We start from the raw sequence: 24,991 nt of genomic DNA on the forward strand, positions 1-24,991 counted from the left end.
TTTTGTTCTACAAATAAAAGCACACAACTCATATTTTAATACCAATAGTCTCACCTTTCTAATGCAATGGATGTGCCCTCTCTTCCCCTCTGCAGCAGCCCCCGAGCTGGGACTGTGAAGGGTGGCGGGGGTCTCTCCCTTTCTTTCCCAGTGCAGTAGCCCCCCGAGCTGGGGCTGGGAAGGAGGGCCGTCTCTCCCCGGCTGCTACAGCCCTGGCTCTGGGGAAATTTGCCTCTTTCTCTGGCCACCACAGCCTTGCACATCCCAAATTCCTCCCACCCCCTCTTCTCACCCCACTGCCCCCCCCACCTACCCCCTAATCCCCCCAAGGCCATCACCTCACCTTACATGTGCGTCTTCTCCAGGGTCCAGGCACCTAATTAGTGGAGACGCCTGCACATCTCCACTAATTGGGTGGGTGGCCCTTAATTCTCTCATGTGTGGCCGCCCAGGCATGCACTTTAGAGGGAACTATCGACAGACCATCTGAATGGAGCTCGCGGACCACTGGTGGTCCACGGACCACAGTTTGAGAACCTCTGATCTAAAAGATATACTCTAGTTCAAACAGAAATTATTTTGGAGGAGTTCTATAGCCTGCAAGACTAGATAACCACACTGGTCCCTTCTGCCCTTGGAATCTATGACTTATGTAATTATGTTCCCCCCCCCCCCCCCACACACACACATTTTTGTGTGACTATGTATTTGCACAGATGAAGTGGATGTGTTTTGAAAGCTCTTTGTGCATTTTGAAATCATCTGAACAGGGAGCAGAAACCATACCATGTGACTTGGGTGACCAGTCACATGGCACAAATAATGAATTATTAATATTACAGATATTCTGAATGTGCCCACACAAGCCATTAATCAGAAAAACCTGGATGACAAAACCCATAGTAAAAACTGTAGTCTGTTTAGGGGAAATTCACAAAGACACAAGGGAGCTAAATCCAGTGAAAAACTCCACTGTGAACAGTTCACCCAGCTCCAGTCATGTGGCTAAAACAAAATATAGGTACTCATGAAAAATCTTTATATCAGTAGGCTTTTGATGGTGAAAAGAGAGTATGATCTAGTGCTTGCTTTCTTAATTTTACATTTTCTGCTGTCACCAGTAGTACAAGAATTACATTTTAATTAAACATGTTTGTGAAGCTGGAATTTCACGTAAAACTCTGATTTACTGTACTATAGATAAATAACTTCATAACTTTAGAGCATGGTTCTCTCCTGTCGCATCCTCCATCCTCTACACTCAGAAGTAACAGATGCAAGGTCAAACCAAAAGCACAGTGCAGCCCTGATCCAAATGCCAGATCTTGATGGTGGCCCATATCAAAACTCCAGATGCAAACATTCCCAAATATGGGTGCTCAAATCCAGAGCTCAATCTAAAATGTCACAAAATGGCAGGTGTTTAGTGCAGTGTGGGCCATTCCTTCCTCCTCTGAGCCCCCTAAAAGCAAATGTTTATATGCATGTATGCTGTGGTGACATTCAGATTACATTTAAAACTTGACTTCACAAAGCACTTCAACATATACTGTAAGGGACAAGCCTGTTACATGGCACATGGACTAGATTATTATTATTACTTTTAATATTTGTATTATGCATGTACCTAGAGGTCCCAATTGAGATCAGCATCCCATTGTGCTGGGCACTGTACAAATACATAGTCCCTGCCCCAGAGAGCTTACAATTTAAATATGAAAGATGGACCAATGGTGAAACACCTTGTGCAAAGCCACCCTGCAGGTCAGTAGCAGAATAGAGAACAGAACCCAAGTCTCAGTCCAGTGCCCTAAGTGCTGGGCCAGATTGCCTCTCATGACCTAACTTCTTCCCACCTCTGCTTTCAACGATGCTGCCCACAGGCTCTCTCACAGATTTACAGCTGCTTGCTCTAGTTGTAAAGAAAGCATCAGTAATCAGCTTTGACTGCTAGTTTTTGGAAAAAACTAGCTCAAAGTACTATCGTGTATAATTCCAAAATCCTCAGATGACAAGAGGTTCCATTCCCCCCAGGCTAGTTATGCTTGCCCAGCTGCTTCTGTAAGTGGAAGATATCAGATATCTGATCATTTTCAGCATGGAAAGTTCTTCTCCTAATTTGGTTGTTTTTGTTTTGAGGCGCCATTGTCATGACTGCGGGTCACTTGCTGGCCTCGTTCCTGACGGACAGTCTTCTGGCATCACAGGCAATCCCACTTTCGGCCAAAGCAGAGTGTTTTCCTATGTTTGTTGGGTGAATGTTTTATTGTGTTTTAGATTTCTCTTTTGGACGCTTGGAAAGTTCCTTATTTCCCCTTAGGATGAGGTAATGTATGTCAACTAAGACCAGGTATTGTCCAGCAGAGGCATTGTCATTGAAGGTAGGTTACTTTGAGCTACAGGGAGCAGTCAGTGCACTCCTTACTTTTATCACTGTACCTGAGGACTGCAAGAACATTGTCATTGGGAAAGAAATCTAAATCCAAATATTTGTACTGCTTAGTTTCTACTGATATCCAGTCATTTGCATCTAGGTTCACCAGATGGAGTATGGAGAGCTCCTGAAATATCCTGTTAGAGTCTGCAACTGATGCACACTGCTTGAATACTGTTTGCCTGTTGGTGGTGGGACAGTGTGTGAGTAACGTTTGCCTGTTGGTGGCGTTATTCACAAGAAGCTCCACCTGTAGGTCGATTGTGTTTCTTGAGAAGTTGGTTAGATGAAAGTGCAAGTTGCAGTAGACCAAGTACAAGCCTGGCGTCTGGATCACCGGGTCTCCGTTGCTGTTGTACGTGATGTCTTGGAGAATACGATTTTTAGTCCACTTCAGTTTTGGACTATTTATTGGCTTTGACACTAGAAAGAAAAGGAGAATGAGCTAATACAATATACCAATATGGTGTATATTCTATTTAAACACACAAATGAGAGCTTGCTGGACTTATTTGCTGGTAAATGGTAGCCATGTATTCTGTCATTCTTCTATAGGAGACAACAACCACTGTCCTAGGCCCACTAGGCTTTAGGCTGAGAATTTTGAACACCTCTCTTCCCAACTTAAACCTCTTCTCCCAACTTAAACACAAGCAGATGTAGTCAAAATGTTGTCAGGAACATGTGGTGGGAAATAGTGGGCACAAAGACATTCAATTTTTGTTTTCATCATTTAAAAACAAAATATTTGGTTGCTGAAAACTTAAAAAGAATAAATAATTTTCCCCACAAAACCAGTACTATTTTCATGAAAATATCCACTTAGTCAAAAGGCCATTTTCCAGCAAAATTTTTTTTATGGAAAATCTTCAGCCAGTTTGAGATATAGGCTCCCATAAACTTGAATTAACTTGACTCATTCACTGACCTGTCATGTATGCCGCCGCTTTCTTAAATGAAGCATTCTGTAGGGTTGTTAAAACATCTAAATCATTCCCTGGAGGAAACAAAAGATAAATAACCATTGCAGTTTCATTTCCATTAGAGGGTTTGCTACCAGTATTCTTTTGCAGTGATTCTCCAACCCACACCATCATGAACCGTTCCCCATCCCAAGTAAAAAGGCCAAGTCCCATGGTTCTCAACGCAGCATAATCCTATTCTAGCTTCATTTCATTTTTTAATGAATGGAGAAAATTCATTCCTGGTTTAACTTTACTGAAGTCAGGGAAGACTTTAGCTCGGTATTGCTTTAAATTCATTCTGCTGACACCCAGATGGAATACTTGTCAGCTGAGGATGCCAATAAAAGATAACAGAGAAAGAACTTGAAAATAAACCAAATATTATCCCAGAAATTAATTTGCTGGGAGTTAATAAATCAATGTTCTGGAAACATAATTGTCCCTATATTAATACATTTTGCAATAACTGTCCCTATTATACTGCAAATGACTTAGCCGAAGTACCATTTTCAGAAGAGATTTTGGTGTCTATGGGCATGTCTGCACTTGCCATTTAAAGCGCAAAAAGTCCCTTTTTGTGCGCAAAAACTGTGGGAGCATCTGTACTTGCCAGTGATTTTTTGCAGTGAAGTCAGAAGTTTCACCGCAAAAAGAAAACCACCTCCACGAGAGGCGTACAGCTCTTACCGATGATGTTTTTGCACTGACGGGCATGTGAAGACCCGTTTTTCCTGTTTACAGTGCTTTTAGCCTCCACAGAATATCCCACAGTGCCTAGGTGACCACTCTGACCAGCAGCTTTGCTGCTCTGAGGCCAGGTAAACAGACGTCCGCCCCACCCCGTGTAAAGCCCCGGAACTTTGAAACTCCCCTTCCTGTTGTCTTGGCAAGTGCTCACTTATCCTCTGGCCAGGTGACAATGGCTGCTCCATGGAGCAAAGGATCCCCTGCTTGGAGGAATGCTGAGTTACTGGAGCTGTTTGGGGACAGGCGGCTGTGCAGGGACCCAGGATGCCCCGCCATCATCCCACACTTCCCACAAGACAAGACCTACCCTCAAAATGGAGAGATAGCTGCCCTAGAGCGCTGCTCTCATCAGCAAAGGAAGTGCTGCAAATGTGAACACGATCTGACGCCGGTGGAAGTCAGTGAGAACAAAAACCAGTGCTTTTCTTTCACCGGTTCCCCATCACCGGTGAAACTGACAGCGCAAAAACTCTGCAAGTGTAGACATAGCCTAAGCCTTATTAACTTTCTAAATAACACCTGACCACACACAGATTTCGTATCAGTATAACTATCTCGTTTAGTAAAAAGAAAAGGAGGACTTGTGGCACCTTAGAGACTAACCAATTTATTAGAGCATAAGCTTTCGTGTGCTACAGCTCACTTCATCAGATGCATACTCATGAAAGCTCATGCTCTAATAAATTGGTTAGTCTCCAAGGTGCCACAAGTACTCCTTTTCTTTTTACGGATACAGACTAACATGGCTGCTACTCTGAAACCTATCTCATTTAGGGGTATGATTTTTTTACTGATATCATTATACTGGTGCAAGCCTTTGGACCCAGTTACGCTGGTCTAAAGGTGACATACACTGGTACCCCTTCTTCCCCATCCCGTATGGGGATAAGTTATAAGAGTATAAGCACATTTAACCACCCTAGCGAGTTTCATTGCTTTAACCAGACCAATGTAGTTAAAGCGGTACAGCTTTCTAGGGTAGACAAAGCCTTGCTTTTGAAAAGGGGATTTAGGCTCACACAGGCACTTTTGACAATTTTACCCTATTTCTTTATAATTAGAGAAATGTTAAGATGTTCATGGGAGTTTGATGACCCTCTAGACCTGAAGGCCACAGGTTACTTCATACAAGACAATTTGATTTTTGTATACGTTTCTTCCTGCATAACAATAGTGAAAGAGGAATTGGTACGCACAATGCAAGCACCTTCAGTCAATCCAGGAACTGAAGCTGGGGAGGAATGGGGCATGGGGAAAGTCAGTAAAACCCAACAAAAGATGCTTGAGATGTTTTCCATTAGCTCTTCAGACTCCGTTGCCATCCTTGAGCCTGGGACTACAATTTGCTCATTGTCATGCCCTAAATCACTGCCCTATCAGCATAATCAAGCTGTAGACAGAGGACAGAAGGACTGTATAAAGAGGACTTTAAATTTTTTTAGGTTTCAGAGTAACAGCCGTGTTAGTCTGTATTCGCAAAAAGAAAAGGAGTACTTGTGGCACCTTAGAGACTAACCAATTTATTTGAGCATGAGCTTTCGTGAGCTACAGTTCACTTCATCGGAACCGATGAAGTGAGCTGTAGCTCATGAAAGCTCATGCTCAAATAAATTGGTTAGTCTCTAAGGTGCCACAAGTACTCCTTTTCTTTTTGTAAATTTTTTTAGTGGTTCAGGAACTCTTGCAAACTCCCTAAATGTTATGAAACAATTGACCCTTTTATATACCATCTCGGAGGTTTTATTTCCATTACGCACAAATGCATTTCCCCCACATCCTTTTCTCTGATGAGGCAATAAGAAATGGCTGATTTGCAAGCGTGAAGCTGAGCGACTCAAATTATGCAATGGAGAGGTGATCTCATGCATACTGCGTGTGAACCATAGACTGCAGTGAGTAGGGCACTGTACTTCTGTAGCTGCTTTACCGTTGCTCAAAAGCAGGAGAACAGGTCCCCCTACTGGGCAAAAATAGTGCAGCATAGCTGAATTCTGTCAATACAAAAGGGAGTGAATTTCACATTCTACCACAGTGTGGATGCAGATGTTTGTAAGCCAGACCTCCTCCCTTCTTAACCAACGATCCTGTCAGCTCTTACCCTCTTGCTCACCTGTCCCCCAATTCTCCTTCTTTTATTGATTACTGCAACAGCCTTCTCCAATGTAATCTTACCCCACTCCTATCCATTCAGAATGCTGCTGCAAAGACCATTTTCCTAGCCCGTCGCTTTGAGCATGTCACACTTCTCTTTGAATCACTCGACTGGCTCCCTCTTCTCTAGCGTGTCAAATAAAAGGTACTTTTGTTCACTTCCAAAGCCCTTCACAACCTTGCTCCATCCTACCTATCATCTCTCCTTCACTGCCAATGCTTGCCTCCAGTCTACCTATGCTACCACCCTCCACTGCCCACTGTTTCAATTTTCAAACAAGCACCTTCAGGCTTTCTCCCACGCTGCCCCTCACGCTTGGGCGTTGCTCTCCGGTAACATCTACAAAGCTACCTCATTTAGCCACCTTCAAATCTCCCCTTTGCTGTGATGCCAACAAAAAACCTTGACACAGTTCAGCTGCTGGTGTGCTGACTGCCAATTCTGTCTCATTGTTTCCCTGCACTCATCCCCTCTAAATATAGCTATTTGTTGCCTCTTGTATTATACTGGGATTGTAAACTCTTGGGGAAGGGAATGTCTTTTGTTCTGCATTTGTATAATCCCTAGCACAGTGGGACCTTGCTCCGTGACTGGGTCTCCCTTGCACTATGGTAGCACAAACAATAAATAGTAATAATAACCATTACTTTGTGATTAAGACAGAAAGATCTTGCATCTCTTGTGTTTCCCCCCCCGCCCCCGCTCCATAGTTTCCCTGACTGTTTTGGCTATAAACTAGGTGTTATAAACTAGAGCACACGGTCCAGGAAATATATTTCAGTGCACAACTAATCATTTCCTCCAGATGGATGAATGCTACTTTCACATAGTACATGAAAGCCCCATTGACTAAGTCACATAGAATTACACAGGGCATAAGTAAAATCTGTGACCTGTAATCCAGACGCGGAGAGTGTGTTGTCTAGTGGCTAAAACAGGAGAATAGAAGTCAGGATTCATGGGTTCTGTACCTGGATCTGACACTACAGGGCCAAATTCTCCAGGTGTAAATGGGCTTTAATGAGCTGTGTCATTTTATACCAGCAAAGAATTTGGCCCAAGATATACAGCCAAATGCAAGTCACTTACACCTTTCTATGCCTCAATTTCTCCTTCTGTTAAACTGGAATAATACTTATCAACCTCACAGGGTTCTTACGAAGCCTTGTTAATGATAGGGCCAACTTCTGCTGTCAAAGCACATCAGTAGTAAATCTGGAGTAACGCCACTGGGATCAGTAGAGTTACTCATTTACACCGTGTAAATGAGAACAAACTGTGGCCTGTGTGTAAAACTAGTTAAGATTTTCAGATAAAATTTGCTATAAAAGTGTAAGAAAAGAGATCCTAATGTCTAGGTCTCAAGAACATCGGCTTAGGCTGACTTTGATGTCAGAAGGTAGAGGTTGCCTGTCATTGGGGAGGGCAAACAGGGGAGCAGTTGAGCAGCTATAGATAATCCTACTGGCTGGCCATTTGTAATGTTGCAATCTTTGTACGCATACCAGCAAACCATTGGCCAGGCAGTTAACGAACACAGGAATGAATTAAATTAGATAACACTAAACATATGACCGAGGCTGGGATTTTCAAAAGGGCCAAAGGTAGGTGACTGTTGCACACAAAAAGTCCATGACAGTGGGTCCTTTATTGTTGAAAATCCCAGTCAAAGAAAGACCAAAGCACAGTCTTAATCACATTGCTTCATGCACGACTGGAAATTGCCCAGATACTACAGTGATGAGAATAGAATAGAATAGAATAGAATAGAAAGCTTTATGACTATCCTAGATACTTAAAACCTGCATCATGATGAAAAATAGGATTTGGTAATATACATTCATAGCTCTGGACCCTAAAAACTTCATCTGTCCTACAGGAGGGTAGAGTCTGATTTTGGGGGTGGGAGTTTAACAGAAACTCAGTGTTAGGGAGTGGAATTTACCCTTCAGATCAGAAAAGCCCCTGTAGCATTTAAAGCTCCAGCACTCCAAGCTCTATTGATCAAGCAAAGAATGCTGCTGCCTTGAAATAAAGAGCATGATTGAGCAAAGAGCTGAGTACCTCAGCAGATAACTTCAGGCGATTCAAGGCATCTCCCATGATCAGCTCTGAGCTGAAGTGACTGTACCTGGCCTTTGTAAACCTGAACTTGCTTTCATTGACGTCAGTAAGTTTTAATAGCATTTATTTGGTGACATCAGCTGTGTTTCTGAGAAAACCAAGCATGGAAAAAAAAAGTCTGGTTGTAAAGAAGCATTTCCTGAGCTCAAGCTGCCACTGGGGCTGCTTATAACCATTTTTCAGTTTTGCTTTTCTAGTTAGTTATTCTGATCGCAATTGGCCCAGTGCAAATCAAAGGAGTTCCATGAGCGTAAAATTAGTGTGAGTGTGTTCAGAAGCACAGGAAGATCCGTGTGTGCAGGGCTTAATTCTCTTACGTACAATGGTGTAAATCAGGAGTAATGCCACTGAAGTCGGTTGGGTTACATCAGTTTTAAACCACAGTAAGTACAAGGAAAACCAGGGCCAGACTCTGGAAACAAGGGTAAGGGAATCTTTGCTGGCTGCATTTTTGTCCCCTGAGATGTGTGGTACCTGAAGGTCACATATGGTGCAAACTTGAGAAGAGTCTGACAGTGGGACAGAAGCCCTAGAGGGAAGGTGTGTAGACTTATTCTGTCCTGAAGATGCTACTTATGTCATGAGACTCTCAACATTTGTATGCCATTGCCATGGATGCTGGGAGTAAGTTACATGTGGCTCCCAAAGGAACCTATCTTGAGGGATGCGGTATCTGCATGCTGAAAGACAGGAGACAGTAACAGCTCACACAAGCCTAGTGTATCTCCTTGGGGTCCAGATCAAGGGAGGCTCCCTGTCTGATGCGACCAATAGAGCTTGCTATGTCTATGGAACATGCGTCTCAGGTGGGCTACAGCCACATCTGCAGTAACATTGAGAACATGACTCAGATTCCACCAGTCATGCAAGAAGGCGGGTGTCTATAACAGGTACATAATGTTATTCAGTGGTCTGTAGCTTCAGGACAGGAAGAATCTGAAGGCTATACACATGCATCTGGTCTTTCTGTCTCATACACACAGAACATGAAAAGAACAGGAGGACTTGTGGCACCTTAGAGACTAACCAATTTATTTGAGCATGAGCTTTCGTGAGCTACAGCTCACTTCATCGGATGCATCTAAGGTGCCACAAGTACTCCTTTTCTTTTTGCGAATACAGACTAACACGGCTGTTACTCTGAAACACAGAACATGGTGAATCCAGCCACCAGATGGAGCACTCTGGCAACAGGATCAAGGAGTAAACAGGAGAAGATGCTTAGACAGGATGTCTTGGCAGATGAAGTTTACCCTGATTAGGTAGTCGCCCCATTTCAATGAAATTCTCCTGCACATGGTGGAGCATCAGGTTTGGTTGGAGCTGAGGGAGCTGAAGATTTGTGATTCTTATGGAATTATTTAGGAGGTTCATAAAATGTGGTCAGCTTATTTGAAGTATAATTTGAACCAAAATGATTCTACAAGTCTGATTCAAATAATACTACAAATTTCTAGCTAAACAGCTGCCTGTGAAGAGACCCCTGTAGCTAGGCAGCCACAACCTGAGTGATCTATTTTTGGGATCCAGTACACAGTGTATCTGCTTTTCAGCTAGACCCTCTCTCTTCTCTGGCTGTTCCTCTCCATCTCCTAAGGGGATGGTGAACCCACTAGCCATCACCTACAGCCCCCAACTCAAACCTCTCCAAAGGATCATCAAGGATCTACAACCTATCCTGAAGGACGATTCCTCACTCTTACAGACATTGGGAGACAGGCCAGTCCTTGCTTACAGACAGCCCCCCAACCTGAAACAAATACTCACCAGCAACTACAAACCACACAACAAAAACACTAACCCAGAAACCAAACCCTGCAACAAATCCAGTGCCAACTCTGTCCACATATCTATTAAAGGGACACCATCATAGGACCTAAGCACATGAGCCACACCATCAGGGGCTCGTTCACTTGCACATCTACCAATGTGATATATGCCATCATGTGCCAGCAACGTGCCCTCTGCCATGTACATTGGCCAAACCAGACAGTCTCTACGCAAAAGAATAAATGGGTACAAATCTCACATCAAGAATTATAACATTCAAAAACCAGTAGGAGAACACTTCAATCTCCCTGGTCACTCAATAACAGACTTAAAAGTGGCCATTCTTCAACAACAAAACTTCAAAAACAGACTTCAACAAGAAACTGCAGAACTGGAATTAATTTGCAAACTGCACACCATCAAATTAGGCCTCAATAAAGTCTGGGAGTGGATGGGTCACTACAAAGACTAATTTCTCCCCACTGATACTCACACCTTCTTGTCAACTGTTTGAAATGGGCCACCTTGATTACATTGGCCTCATTAGCACTACAAAAGTGATTTCCACCCCTTCTTGTCAACTGTTGAGAACAGTCCACTTCCACCTTAATTGAATTGCTCATTAGCACTTACCCCCAACTTGGTAAGGCAACACCCATCTTTTCATATGCTGTGTATTTATACCTCCCTACTGTATTTTCCACTCCATGCATCTGATGAAGTGAGTTTTACCCCACAAAAGCTTATGCCCAAATAAATTTGTTAGTCTTTAAGGTGCCACAAGGACTCCTCGTTGTTTTTGCTGATACAGACTAACACAGCTACCTCTCTGAAACCTGTCACCAATAATGTTTGAGTCACTCGTCCAAACCCACTATTGTTTAAGTTGCCTTTGAAATTAGGCAAAACGAGTTCACCCATCTCTAGCAAATATCTGCTTAGCTATCTGAGAGTATTTTAATTAAACCAGTAGGTTTGCTTTTGTATCCTGCCGCCAGCTGCAAGACACGGCACCCGCTGCTGCTGTCAGATCCTAGGGGATCTTACAAGCTGAGCAGAGCTCTTCAGCATGACCTTCGTGTACTGCTTTCACTAGGGCACCGTCGTGGAGGAAAGCAGGTAGCATGGTTGAGAGAATGGGAGTTCTAGTCCCCAGCTCTGCTAATAACCTGCTGAGTGTCCTTGTCACTTCATCAGCCTCTGTTTCCCCTCCCACCTTTTTGTCTGTCCTGTCTTTAGGGCAGGAACTGCCTTTTATTATGTGCCGGCAAGGTACCTAGCACAATAGGGCCCTGATCTCTAGGCTCTTTTGTAATACAAATAATCATAACGAACTAGAGATGATGGCAAAATTTCCAGTGGAGCAATTTTTTGTTGGAAAATGCTGACTTGGCGGAATCGATACGTTCCATTGATTCTGTCAAAACTTTCACCAGAAACTAAGCTGGCTGGGGCAGGCTGTCTGCCTGGTTTCCTGCTATCTGAACTGCTTGCCCAAGTCCCCTGGCTCCTCAGCATCACAGCTGGTGGGACCTCTTGTATATCACAGGCTATTAAAAAATGTATTGAACCAAGCAGCTTGGGTTAGACTAAAACGTCTCTTCCACAAAAGCATCCAGTCTTGATTTCAAGATCTCAGGAGATGGAGACTCCATCACTTCCCTTAGTAGTTTGTTCCAGTCGTTAATCACCCTCACTACAAACAAGAGGTGGTTTATTTCTAATTTTAATTTGTCTGGCTTTAACTTCCGGCAACTTGTTCATGTTATGCCAGACATATTGCATTGTGGTCAGGTAGGGAAGTCTGGTTTAGAAGTAAACTGAAGGACCTGATTAGCATTTGCAAGCCCAGACTTGCCACCACCCACTTTTTCTCCTAAAAGGAAACAGAGGAAGAAACAAAAAACGGTTTCTATAATTGGGGACTAGGAAGCTCTCAGAGGGCAATACCAAACCTGTCTGTGAATCTCCATACTAAAGTCACGGCAAGGTAGCCTTCTCCTCCCCACATTACATATACAAATGTACTGACTGTGACTTGCAAAGACAGGTCAGTAAAGTTGCAGTCTTTCCATATCTCTCAGTCCAGACAGACTCCTTAGAAATTGACTATCATCATATGACCGGATTCTGCTTTCACTTACATTATTTTTGCCCCAGTGTAACTCCAGAGTCTTCAGTGGAGTTGTACTGGATTTACTCTGGTGTAAGAGAGACCAGATTCAAACCCATAAGATGAAATTGTGCTCCTAGTTCTTTTGGTATAAATCTGGAATTACTCCACTGACTCCAAGTTTATTCTGATTTACTCTGGCATAATAAAGATCAAAATATGTCCTGCAGTGTCTTATCACTCAGCTCCTAATGAATTTCAATATCTTACTTCCAGGCAAACAATGAAGTATCTCCTGGTATACCCCGGGGTCAATGAGAGCAGAGTTTAGTGCCATGACTTCATGATCCAGAGAAGAACAAGAGAAGTCAGCAAGCTGGAGACATAGAACTTGAAGGGGAATGACAGATGGAGAGGTTTGTGGAGCCCTGATAGGTAACTCTCACCAAACAGCTTCTGACAGGCAGAAATCACTTGTTAAGCAAAATGGTCAATGCATGCCAAGAACCGTGGAAGGGATTTCACAACTGCAGAGACTACATTTCAGGAAAGATTTATTTTATGAAAAAAGAAAAAGGAGGACTTGTGGCACCTTAGAGACTAACCAATTTATTAGAGCATAAGCTTTCGTGAGCTACAGCTCACTTCATCGGATGCATATCGTGGAAACTGCAGCAGACTTTATATATACACAGAGAATATGGATTTGTGCTGGAAATGGCCCACCTGATGATCACTTTAGATAAGCTATTACCAGCAGGACAGTGGGGTGGGAGGAGGTATTGTTTCATATTCTCTGTGTATATATAAAGTCTGCTGCAGTTTCCACGATATGCATCTGATGAAGTGAGCTGTAGCTCACGAAAGCTTATGCTCTAATAAATTGGTTAGTCTCTAAGGTGCCACAAGTACTCCTTTTCTTTTTGCGAATACAGACTAACACGGCTGTTACTCTGAAACCATTTATTTTATGGTAATCTTAATTTTTTCCCTCTGTTGCTTGTGCCATTCCACCGAATATCGAAAAGAGATTTATCAATGCTTCAGTGGCGCTTTTTCAAATAAACATTTAATTAGCTGGCAAAGCATGCCTCTAAATTAGATGCCATTAGACTATTTCAAACCTATCCCCAGAGGATTGACAGCTGAGTAAGGAATATGTACACCTGAATAAATTTGCTGTTAAGTACCCATTGGCATTTAGTTAATAATATGCAATAGTATGTAAACTCTAAATGAAACATGAGATGAAAATATAATGCATGTTTTTAGTATCACTCAATCAACTCTGGAAAGTAGCATATGTCTATCCCACTGTGAATTTGCCTGATGATACATTTTTTAATTACTTGATAATTTGCTATTTTTTCCACCTGCCTCTTTCAGGACACAGAGGGGTAGAATTAAGGTTGCACTGAAAACCAAAAATCTGGCATTTCCTAACTTTTGAATGCTTGACTTTACAACCTAACTAACTTTCTCTGAATGTAGCTTTTTGTATATAGAATGTATATTTACATGAAGGCCACTTTACACCAACTGAGTCATGGAAAGGGGCCTCAAAGTGCACACAAATCCCACTTTGAGTATGTCTACACTGCAGCTAGGAGCAAATGAAATGACAGCTTGTAAGCACCCTGAGAGTGCACATTCCTTCTGTCTGACATTCCCCTGGTTATTCGAGCTGAGAGAGAGAGCAATTGGCAGGAGCTGGCTGGGAAGGAATGAAGGTTTCAGTGTGTTTATTTAGAATCATAGAATTGTAGGACTTGAAGGGAACTCGAGAGGTCATCTAGTCCAGTCCCCTGCACTCATGGCAGGACTAAGTATTATCTAGACCATCCCTGACAGGTGTTTGGAGATTTTTAAGAGCAGATAAGACAATGATGGAGATTCCACAACCTCCCTAGGCAATTTATTCCAGTGCTTAATCACCCTGACAGGAATTTTTTCCTAATGTGGAACCTAAACTACCCTTTCTGCAATTTAAGCCCATTGCTTCTTGTCCTATCCTCAGAGGTTTACAAGAACAATTTATCTGTTTCCTCCTTTTATGTACTTGAAAACTGTTATGCCCCCCTCTCAGTCGTCTCTTCTCCAGACTAAGCAAACCCATTTTTTTCAAACTTCCCTCATAGGTCATGTTTTCTAGACCTTTCATTATTTTTGTTGCTCTTCTCTGGACTTTCTCCAATTTGTCCACATCCTTCCTGAAATGTGGTGTCAGAACTGGACACAAGACACTGGTTGAGGCCTAATCAACATGGAATAGAGCAGATGAATTACTTCTTGTGTCTTGCTTACAACACTCCTGCTAATACAAGAATAAGTGAGCAATCTACCTTGCACCACAGAGAATTGTATTGTACCATTAGCTTTGGATTAAATATACATTAATTGATCGCCAATTTCGTTGCACCTGGTTTTCATCAATTACTCTGTCTATGGTAAGCATCCACTACTGCAGCTCCCTCTGCCTCTTACTAATTAGGGCTAAAGCCTCAGATGGCTGTAAATCAGCATCACTCCAATGATGTCAGTGAGGCCATGTCAACTTACAATTGCCAAGGCTCTGGTCCTCTGAGTGTCTCTTTTAGTCCCTATCTTCACACTGCCAGTGTCTGCTTTTCCTTCTCTTGGTGTAAAGATTAGAAATGGTCCAAACTTGGCTGATGATGTTTTGCAAATCTTCGGAGGGCATTTGTAAAGCTTACTCAGGTTCTGGTATCAACCTCAATTACTATGGTGTAAAGCCAGGGTAGCTTCCCTGAAGCCATTACTCTGGATTGGTACTCGGGTAACTGAGAGCAGAATCTGAACTTCAAGGATCTAATCTTCTCTTTACCCAAACCTGGTTGTGTAAATTAAAATCTTGGGTTATTTCCAGAGAGATTCAATTTGAAAACAATAAGAAGTGATGAGACATTTATGCTGTCAGGAAGCTTGTGATGGTATAGTTGGCATGTGACGGCAGTTTGGTATGCTGGAAAGCGTATGAACTTGGACAGACATTGCTCTGAGTTACCTCTGTGTAAATGCTGAGTAAGACAAACTCTGATCTCGTAATTAAGGTACTGGACTGGCACTCAGGAGTTCCTGGTTAAACTCTTGACTTTGCCACATGCTTTCTGTGTGATCTTGGGCTAGCCAATATAAATTCTCGTGCCTCAGTTTCCCCACATGTAAAATGATAATGGTAATGATGCTTTCCTTCTTCTTGGAGGTGGAGATAAATTCATTAATATTTGTGAGATGCTGAAATACTTGGTGATGAGAACCATATAAGCAGATGGATAATTGCAATGAAACCAACAATTACTCCAGTTTTATGATGGTTTAAGTGACAGCAGACTCTTGGCCCACTGTATACACTATTCTCATTAGAATTGTCTCCCCCTCTGTGATCTGTTTTCCCCCACATATTTCTCCCTCTGCCTCTCTTGATGCCCCATTTTTCACCAGCCTCCCGCCTACCTCCACCTCAACTCTCCTTCTTTCTTGCATCCTCTCTGAAGCAGAATGTGAACCCAGTACTGTTTGAAGTCATATCAAACCCATGAAACCATGGTGTCCCAGTGGTTTTGACGAGAGTGACAATGACCCATCCCTAATAAAAACAGGGTAAAATGTGTCTCTGCATGCAGGAATGCAGGACTGAGCCATCCAAGTGCTGCCATATAATCAGATTAATGTTCACATCCTCTGGCAAAAAACACACTGTACCAAAGACAAGAAATGCTTGTTATTTGCTGAGCTGTGCACTGGTTTCCGGATGTACCGAGTAACTTATAAGCTTTTTCCACTGGCTTGGCTTTTACAACAAGAGGAGACTTTGGGTAAGTGATTAAGAGTTGCGCAAACAGCTTTTCGTCACCCTGGGTGGCATTTGCATTATAAACCAGGCAAATTATATTGATAGTCAGTTATAGGCCTTACCTTTTCTGCTTGCATGTGTAATGCCATCCTCTGGGGGAGCCAGTCCCTGAAAGAAAAGTAAGGAAGCCGATATTTATTCTAGGCCCTATGAATATTTGTGTTCAAGGTACAGAGTGGTTTTAAGTTATGTTCTATTACATTCTGTCCCTGAAGAGTGAAATTCAATCTGAGCAGCAGACCAGCACAAGGCCTTATCCATCACTTGTGTCCCATGGTGTCCTACAAGCAAGAGGTGGTTTATTTCTCATTTTAATTTGTCTATCCTCCAATTCTGGCTGTGACTAGAACCAGAAGTGCTGAAATGACAGGCAAAAGGATCTTCGTTCAGCGGCCACAAGGCAGAAATACCTGAAAATGTCAAGGGAACATACTTGACAGTGGGCTAAAGTCTGGTGAGTCCTGCGATGGTTAGGTGGAAAGAGGGAAGAAAGGTTGAGAGTAAAAGGCATTACTTGGTCTGATGTTCTGTAAATCTGTCTGAGGCACAAGGATCAGCCTTGTGATCCCTTCCACTCCTTCAAGTCCTGAGGTGCTAGTCCTAAGTGTCCATGAATATTTTTAATATAACACCTTGGCCAACTCTGCCTGTGACCCCCTTCTGTGACTGACCCACAGATCAGCTGCTACAGCTATCATCTAAGGCACTTCCTCTTTTAGTCCAAATGGTAGAAGTTTGTACGGCGCAGCTAGAGATCTATTTAGGTACTTATATGACCCTCGTTACTGTAACATCTGAGGGCCAGATCCCCAAAGGTATTTAGGTGCCTAACACCCTAAGGAAACTAGTGGGAGTTAGGTGCCTAAATGCCTCTGATGATCTTGGCCTAAGTGACTTTCAGCCATTAATGGATTTTACCTTCTAAGGATCCCCATGCGGTAGGGAAAAAATGCTATCTCCATTTTACAGAGGGAGACCAGAGGCATGGGGTAGAATGGCTGACTTGGCCAAGATCACTAAGGGAAGCTGTAGCTGAGCTGGGAATTAAAGGCAAGTCTCCTGTGCTTCAATCCAGGGCCCTAGCCATTAGACCGTCTTTCCCACCATGGGACCCCACAACCAAGGACTCAGGGCATTACATCTCAATGCAATATACCTGGTTCTAAAAAGAGGTGGGCACATTTTGCCCTGTGAAGAAGGAACTTTGCATCTACAATTACATTTCACATGGGCTGTTAATCACAGTTAACTCACGCGATTAACTCAAAAAAATTAACTGCGATTTAAAAAATTAATCGTGATTAATCGCAGTGTTAAACAATGGAATATCAGTTGAAATGTATTAAATATTTTGGGATGTTTTTCTCCATTTTCAAATATATTGATTTCTGTTACAACACAGAATACAAAATGCACAGAACTCACTTTATAGTATTATTTTTTATTTGAAATATTTGCACTGTAAAAATGATAAAAGAAATAGTATTTTTGAGGTTTCACCTCATACAGGTATTGTAGTGCAATCTCTTTATTGTGCAAGTGTAACTTACAAATGTAGATTTTTTGTTTGTTCCATAACTGCACTCAAAAACAAAACAATGTAAAACTTTAAAGCCTACAAGTCCACTCTGTCCTACTTCAGCCAGTCGCTCAGACAAACAAGTTTGTTTACATTTACGGGAGATAATGCTGCCTGCTTCTTATTTACAATGTCACCTGAAAGTGAGAACAGGTGTTTGCATGGCACTTTGTAGCCGGCGTGGCAAGGTATTTACATGCCAGATATGCTAAATATTCATATGCCCCTTCATGCTTCGGCCACCATTCCAGAGGACATGCGTCCATGCTGATGACGCTCGTTAAAATAATAATGTGTTAATTAAATTTGTGACTGAACGCCTTGGGGGAGAATTGCAAGTCTCCTGCTCTGTTTTACCCACATTCTGCCATATATTTCATGTTATAGCCGTCTTGGATGCTGACCCAGCACATTAGTGTTCATTTTAAGAACATTTTCACAGCAGATTTGACAAAACACAAAGAAGGTACCAATGTGAGATTTCTAAAGATAGATACAGCACGCAATGCAAGATTTAAGAATCTGAAATGCCTTCCAAAATCTGAGAGTGATGAAGTGTGGAGAATTCTTTCAGATGTCTTAAAAGAGGAACACTCCGATGTGGAAACTACAGAACCCAAACCACCAAAAAAGAAAATCAACCTTCTGCTGGTGGCAGCTGACTCAGATGATGAAAATGAACCTGCGTTGGTTCACTCTGCTTTAGATTGTTATCAAGCAGAACCCGTCATCAGCATGGACGCATGTCCCCTGGAATGGTGGTTGAAGCATGATGGGACATATGATTCTTTAGTGAATCTAGCATGTAAATAACTTGTGATGCCGACCGACTACAAGAGTGCCATGCGAACACCTGTTCTCACTTTCAGGTGACATTGTAAACAAGATGTAAACAAGCATTATCTCCAGCAAATTGTAACCAAACTTGTTTGAGCGATTGGCTGAAGTAGGACTGAGTGGACTTATAGGCTCTAAAGTTTTACATTGTTTCATTTTTGAATGCAGTTATTTATTGTACATAATTCTACATTTTTAAGTTCAACTTTCATGATAAAGGGATTGCACTACAGTACTTGTACTAGGTGAATTGAAATATACTATTTCTTTTGTTTTTTTACAGTGCAAATATTTGTAATAAAAATAAATATAAAGTGAGCACTGTGCACTTTGTATTCTGTGTTGTAATTGAAATTAATATGTTTGAAAATGTAGAAAAATCCAAAAATATTTAAATGAATGGTATTCTATTATTGTTTAACAGTGCGATTAATCCCTATTCATTTTTTTAATCGCGCGATTAATTTTTTTAATCGTTTCACTAAATGGAATCAGGCGATGGTTGTTTATAAAGGAGTGTTTTGCAAAGCAATTGAGCCATTAGTGTTCGAGCGAGGCATTCACCTTTCAAACCTTCCTCTGCGATAAAGGTTAGGAGAAAAAATATATAAATCTGACGACTTGTAGTTTGCTATGCAGATGGGGGGACTTGAGGGAAATTAAAATGCACTAATGTGTCGCATTCCTGCTTGGAAAGTCTCAGAATGGATGGAAAACAACAGAAACTAATGCATCTTATTTCAAGAATAATTGAGTAGACACCCAAATAAAACTTTAGTGCTTGCTTCTAAGGGGGGGGGGGGAGTGCGTTTCCTTTCCCACAGCAAGAAGATTCAGTTTAATGCTCTAATTTGAAATGTAAAGCATTCCCCTCTAGGTGCTCAAAGAGATGAAAGTGTATTGTACAGGCCTGGGAAAAATTCATTATAAATCTGCAATGGCAGTGCGTGCGGGTGATGAATGGTCTCAATCATCACAAGCAGAATGATTTGCGTTTGCTTCATCAGAGAAAATGATAATCATGTGCCAGGGAAAAATCAGCTTTTAAAAAGTGCTTTTATAAAAAACCTTCCCAAACCAAATCAGCCTGGTGTCTCACTTGTCATCTAATCAAAATCATCTTGATAAATGGCTCTTGCAGACCCCGCTCCCTGGGAGAAAAACTGCAAAGGTCTCATACCCCTGACTGGAAAGGAATGATACCCATAATAATTAAACTACCACGCAATAACAAACAACGAGGTATGAGGATTACTGTTGCATCAGATGCCACGACATGCCCTGCAGAAGATATGAGTAGGGGTGGATGAATGGGCTTGGAAAAAAGAAGTACTCTTTCACCAGATTCTATGCCTCTTTCTAAAACTGAATTTGAATACAGACCCAAATTCAGCTACTATAAGTAGGTGTTACTTAGTTGACTTCAGTGCACTTGCACTGGCATGAGCCTGTTCTGAAACTTTCTTTCTTTCCGTTCAGATAACGTTTTTCAGCCACTTGTGGGTATCTCAACATCCAGACTCCAACCAGAACCTACAACACTAAGCGGTCACCAAAATCTCCATTCCCATCTGGGCCCACACGTGGAGAGAAAAACTGTTATTATGAGCAATTTAGTCTAGATTTTGCAGACCCAAGTGGTTTGAATTCAGTAGTTGGGATAAGATTCAGATAAGCATCCTGACTTACAGGTGTTGTAGTCAACCTGACTCCAAATTCCCTGGGGTGAAATCCTGAGCATTTGAACGTAGTGGGAGGGTTTGCTATTGACTTAGTTGAAGCCTTGAATTCACCCCCAACTATTTGAGATTCACCCTTGACTTATGAGGATACAGGCTGAGTATCTTTAGCTGCCTTAGGATTGAAAGTCCATTTTACCTGCATTCATTGAAGTGTGGGATTGTTCTTACAAAATCCATGTAAAGGCACTTAACTAACATAGTGCTATACAAACACATCGGGGCAGCATCCTTAGTTCAGGAGTTTTGGGGTGCTGAGCCTACACCACTCTTATGCACTTCAGCCAGAGCCAGCCGCTCTGAAAATGAGGCTCCGGGGGCGAAATCTTGGACCTATCAAAATCAATGGGAGTTTTGCCCTAGGATGTCACCCTACTTAAACCATCTATTATTAAAACAACAGTTCCCCATTTTTCTGCCTTTTAAGAGGTGCAAGAATATGAAGACAGAAAAATTAATGACTGAGTCCCAGCCATTACAGCTAGCCCCTATATTCCCACAGGGCCTATAAACAGCTACCTAATTCTTAATCTTTGTATTTGCTTGTTACAGCAGAGGCTGTAAAATGTACATCCCAGTTGCACCAGCATCATAATCCTTCATACTTTTCATCTGTGGACCTCAAAGTGGGTGAGCATCATTACTTTCATTTTACAGATGGGGAAACTGAGGCAGAGGCAATTTAAGCAGCTTGCCCAAACTCTCACACAGTCAAAGGAAGAACTGGGAATAATGATCCACATCTCCTGGCTCAAGCCTCACACTTGAGCTGACAAGGGGCATCATTACAAATGCAGGTGTAACTACAAGGAATGATTTTAGTATTGGTGAACGGTACCAGGCTCACAGCCTGGGACCGTGAAGGATACTGTTTAACCATAGAAAGGTTACAGCATGGGTTAGAGCGGAGGGGGTCTTGCTCCTATCAAGATGCCTTAGTCCTGTTCTGCAGGGTTCTATTTTAGTAGGTGGCTCATTTTCCATGGTATTCAGTTCTTGCTGTCTCTGCCACGTTTGCCCACTAGGGGGCATTCTTTAATGCAAATTGCAACATTTCCACCTAGGAAATGGAGTGAAATTTTTAGAAGTCATGTTATCCAGTGTTCTAAACAGCCATCGGATAGGAATTACTTCTGGACATTACTGAGGTGGGCTGGATTCCAGCTGGTGAAATTGTTCTAGAATTTTAACCATAACAGGTTTGAAAACTAGATCATTCCGTATAATTACTGGGCACGTACGTATACAATTTTATGTTATTGCTGGAATAGGGCTGAATAGCTCTAAACAAGGTCTCACATAAAAGAGCGAGATACAGTAAATGGGAAGATGCTCGATGTATCTCTAGCAGAAGCATGAAGAATTGAGTTGGCTGTATCCCAATACACAGTTCCAAGGAGTCTAAACTTACACTGCTAAGCCTTTGCCGCTAGAGAAGTGGGTGTGAGGAAGATTTTTTTGCTGCGCTATGAAACGAACTAGGACGGATTATTATTTAACAACATTTGTATTAGATCCAGAGGGATGACTGGATTTATGGGTGGTTGTTTATTGTGATCTTCCATGTTGTATAATCCATGTCCGGGGTATCTTGATTTCAGGTCTGCAGAGTTTCTCTGCTTTTTTATCGAATTTCACCCTATGTAAGGTCCTTAATCGTGAACCATTTTTTTTTAGTGGAAATTTGTTAAGAGGGAGATTTTCAACAGCACAAATGAGGGATAGGCAGCCAACTTTCATTGATGGTCAATAGGCATTGGCTACCTAACTTCCCTGTGTGCTTTGGAAATCGCCCATCAATCCAGCTGAAAAAGACACTTCCGAGACAATCAAAACAGCCCCTGGGTCTGATCCAACGCCATGGTTGGGTACAGTGTGTCACAGGACTGAGCCCTATGAGCCATGTGGTTCCAATGATGAGACCTTCCAAAAAACACTTGCATTGTGGGGTGCATTAAGAAAGCACCTAGACTAGAGGATCCCCTAACTCAACAGCAACAAACATAGCTCTCGGAGGAGTTCCTGCCCCATCTTACACTGAGCGGGGGCATGACGGCGGATGCATGTTCCAAATGAGAACCGCATCCCACTGCGGAACTGCTCCTGGGGTGTCACAGTTCATCATTTGGGCTTGAAGGTTAGTCACTTCCCCATTGAAGGAGAGTAAAGGGACCATAGGGAGAAGATTTAGGCATGTGAGTTCTTCAGTGTCTTGAAAGCAAGACCAGGAGACACATTCCTTACTCCCTAATTCCCCCATGCAGAACAAAATTGCAGCATGATTCTCTGTATCACACACCTGAGCTATCAGCTTGCTGCTTTCTCCTTTTGCAAGCTCTGTTTCCAAAATGAACAACCTTAATCCTTCATTATTGTTCCTCTGGCATTCAGTGTGACAGCATTTATCCTGATGCAGCACTAATTCAGTGTCAAATTTAGTGTTAATAAGTATCACTGGAACCAACATTATGTGGGATCTATGCAGTAATTAACGAAACCATTATTTTAGGTGTTTCCTTAATGTGGCACTAGTTGATTATTATGTTAAACTACGCGAGTCTCATTCTGACATTGCTTACACTGGTTTTATCATAGTGTAACAACCTTGATTTCAATTAGGTGACTCCTTATTTACAATGATGTAACAGAGAGATGAATTAGGCCCTGAGGTTTCATTTTTAGGTAAATTCCAGATAGTTCCACACACACTTGATTTAGTAATTCAAGAGAAAAGAACATGATGGGTAGCATTTTTCAACTCAACTTTCTCCCATAAAGCTGGGACTTTAGCTTCTGTAGCTTTCCTTCTAACAGGTGCAGTGATGCATCTTTAGCACTTGGATTTATAATAAGATTTCCAACCCCACTGTGTGAAAGCCTGGCTCCACTGAAGATAATGGCAAAACTCTCGCTGATTTCAATAGCTTCAAGATTTTATCCACTATATGCATAATCAGCTGTACAGAGAAATATAGCCCCATCGCCCAATCCTGAAATACACCATTGGCTCCCCGTTCATTCCAAGATCCAGCTCAGAGCTCTCCTCTTTTATTTTAAAATACTCCACAGGCTTGTTGACAACCTACCTCAGAGTTCCCCATTTTTCTTGCTCCTTATCTGCAGTTAGCACTGCCCTGCTCGCTTGTTCCTTCCCCCAAACTTGACACTCAGTTCAAGATCCTTATCCTCTGCAGCTTGTGCTAGTTTGGAATGGCTTCTCTGCATCCCTCTACCTCGATGACCTCTCCATTGCTTTCCAAAGCTAATCTGAAAACATCTATCCTCCATGTCTCTCTCCGTCCATTAATGAACTTGAAATCTGCATGCTTGCAGGAATGTACTATGCAATGCCTTTGAAGCATTACTTCCCCCCGGCCCTTGCAAACTACCATTCCTTGCAAATACATGGTGTCATACACAGTGGTTCCTTCTATCACATCAATCAATAAAGCATTTTGGCAAAGCATCACAGCACTATAAGAATTGCTATGCTGGCTCAGACCGCAGGTCCCCCTAGCCCCGTGTCCTGCCTCTGATGGTAGCCAGAACCAGATGCATCGGAGGAAAGTATAAGAACCAAGCAGTAAAAACCTGCCCTCTATAAAGGTCTCATTCTAGCCTCTCCTGATGGATTATGTCCTGGAGCATGAGGTTTTCTATTTCTCTTGTGTGGAAGATATTGTGCACAAGAAACCAGTATTGTACTGAGAGAAAATAAATAATTTCCTTATAACATCTCTCTCTTTCTCTGTTTTGCCTTTATCCTAATCTACATTTTTTTGTGGGCCAGTGACTGAATCTCCAGTTGCAAGGACCCTCTTAGAGAGCAGGAGTAAAAAAGAGACTGAAGGAGAAAAGCTGTCAGTGACTTACCTTCCTCTGAACGATTAGGACCATGACGGTTGCTAGAGCAAAGACGAGGCACACCGTGAGGGAAGCTGTGGTGAAATAGAAGTATCTTTTGTTAGTGGCACGGAGCCTCCTTGGAACACCGGCTTCAGTCATGTTCATGGCTGCTTCATGAGAATCATTCACCGGGAAAAATGTTTGCTCTAGCGAGGAGCACATTCTTATATAGCCCTCAGCTCACCACTCCGTATCTCCCCTTGATCAGCTTCTCATTCACAGCCCATCTCTGTTCCTAGCAGGATTTTCCCCCTTCATCCTGGGCTCATGTGACCTGGAAAAAAAGCTTCATCATTTGTGGTACGAAGAAAAAGGGACCCGGGGGCGTGAGGCAGGATGCAGCCGTGAAGAGGGGAAGGAGCTTCATGTTCTTGATCAGGGATTTCATGAAGGCAGCCGCTCATACTGCACCGGTTTCTGATGTCAGAAGGTGAATGGTAACCAAGGTTGGTCCGTCCCCCCCCCTCCCCTTCCACCCTCTTTCTGTGAAACTGAGTGCAAGGCAAATGCTGTTTCACTTCCTACTCAACTGCAGGGACAGTTCAGTACAGTAAATCACCCCAGCTGGCATCCTCCTGTTTCACAGTGTAGTTCCTGCTCATTCTTAGTCAAGTGTTATAGGACTGCAAGCTCCTTATCTCTTTTCGAGATCCGGGTCCAGGTGTGATTGAGCCGACACGCGTTTGGTGACCATCCGCCCTGACAGTCATGATTTGGAAACATTGGGTGGGATTTTCATAAGTGGCTACAT

The 24,991-nt window shown here is 42.4% G+C and overlaps 1 protein-coding gene across 1 annotated transcript; it reads right to left on the reverse strand.

Moving 5' to 3' along the window:
* Positions 1–1,055: 1,055 nt before the first annotated feature.
* TNFSF8 (TNF superfamily member 8) lies at positions 1,056–24,654 on the reverse strand. The gene is made up of 4 exons (XM_073314108.2): positions 24,208–24,654; positions 16,242–16,287; positions 3,363–3,431; positions 1,056–2,857 (listed from the first exon to the last, which is right to left on the reverse strand). Exons 1-4 carry the CDS (start codon positions 24,400–24,402, stop codon positions 2,397–2,399), a joined length of 771 nt encoding a protein of 256 aa, XP_073170209.1. The 5' UTR covers positions 24,403–24,654; the 3' UTR covers positions 1,056–2,396.
* Positions 24,655–24,991: the final 337 nt, after the last annotated feature.

Source organism: Lepidochelys kempii, chromosome 16 (genome assembly GCF_965140285.1).
Source record: "Lepidochelys kempii isolate rLepKem1 chromosome 16, rLepKem1.hap1, whole genome shotgun sequence".
Classification (NCBI taxonomy): domain Eukaryota; kingdom Metazoa; phylum Chordata; order Testudines; family Cheloniidae; genus Lepidochelys; species Lepidochelys kempii.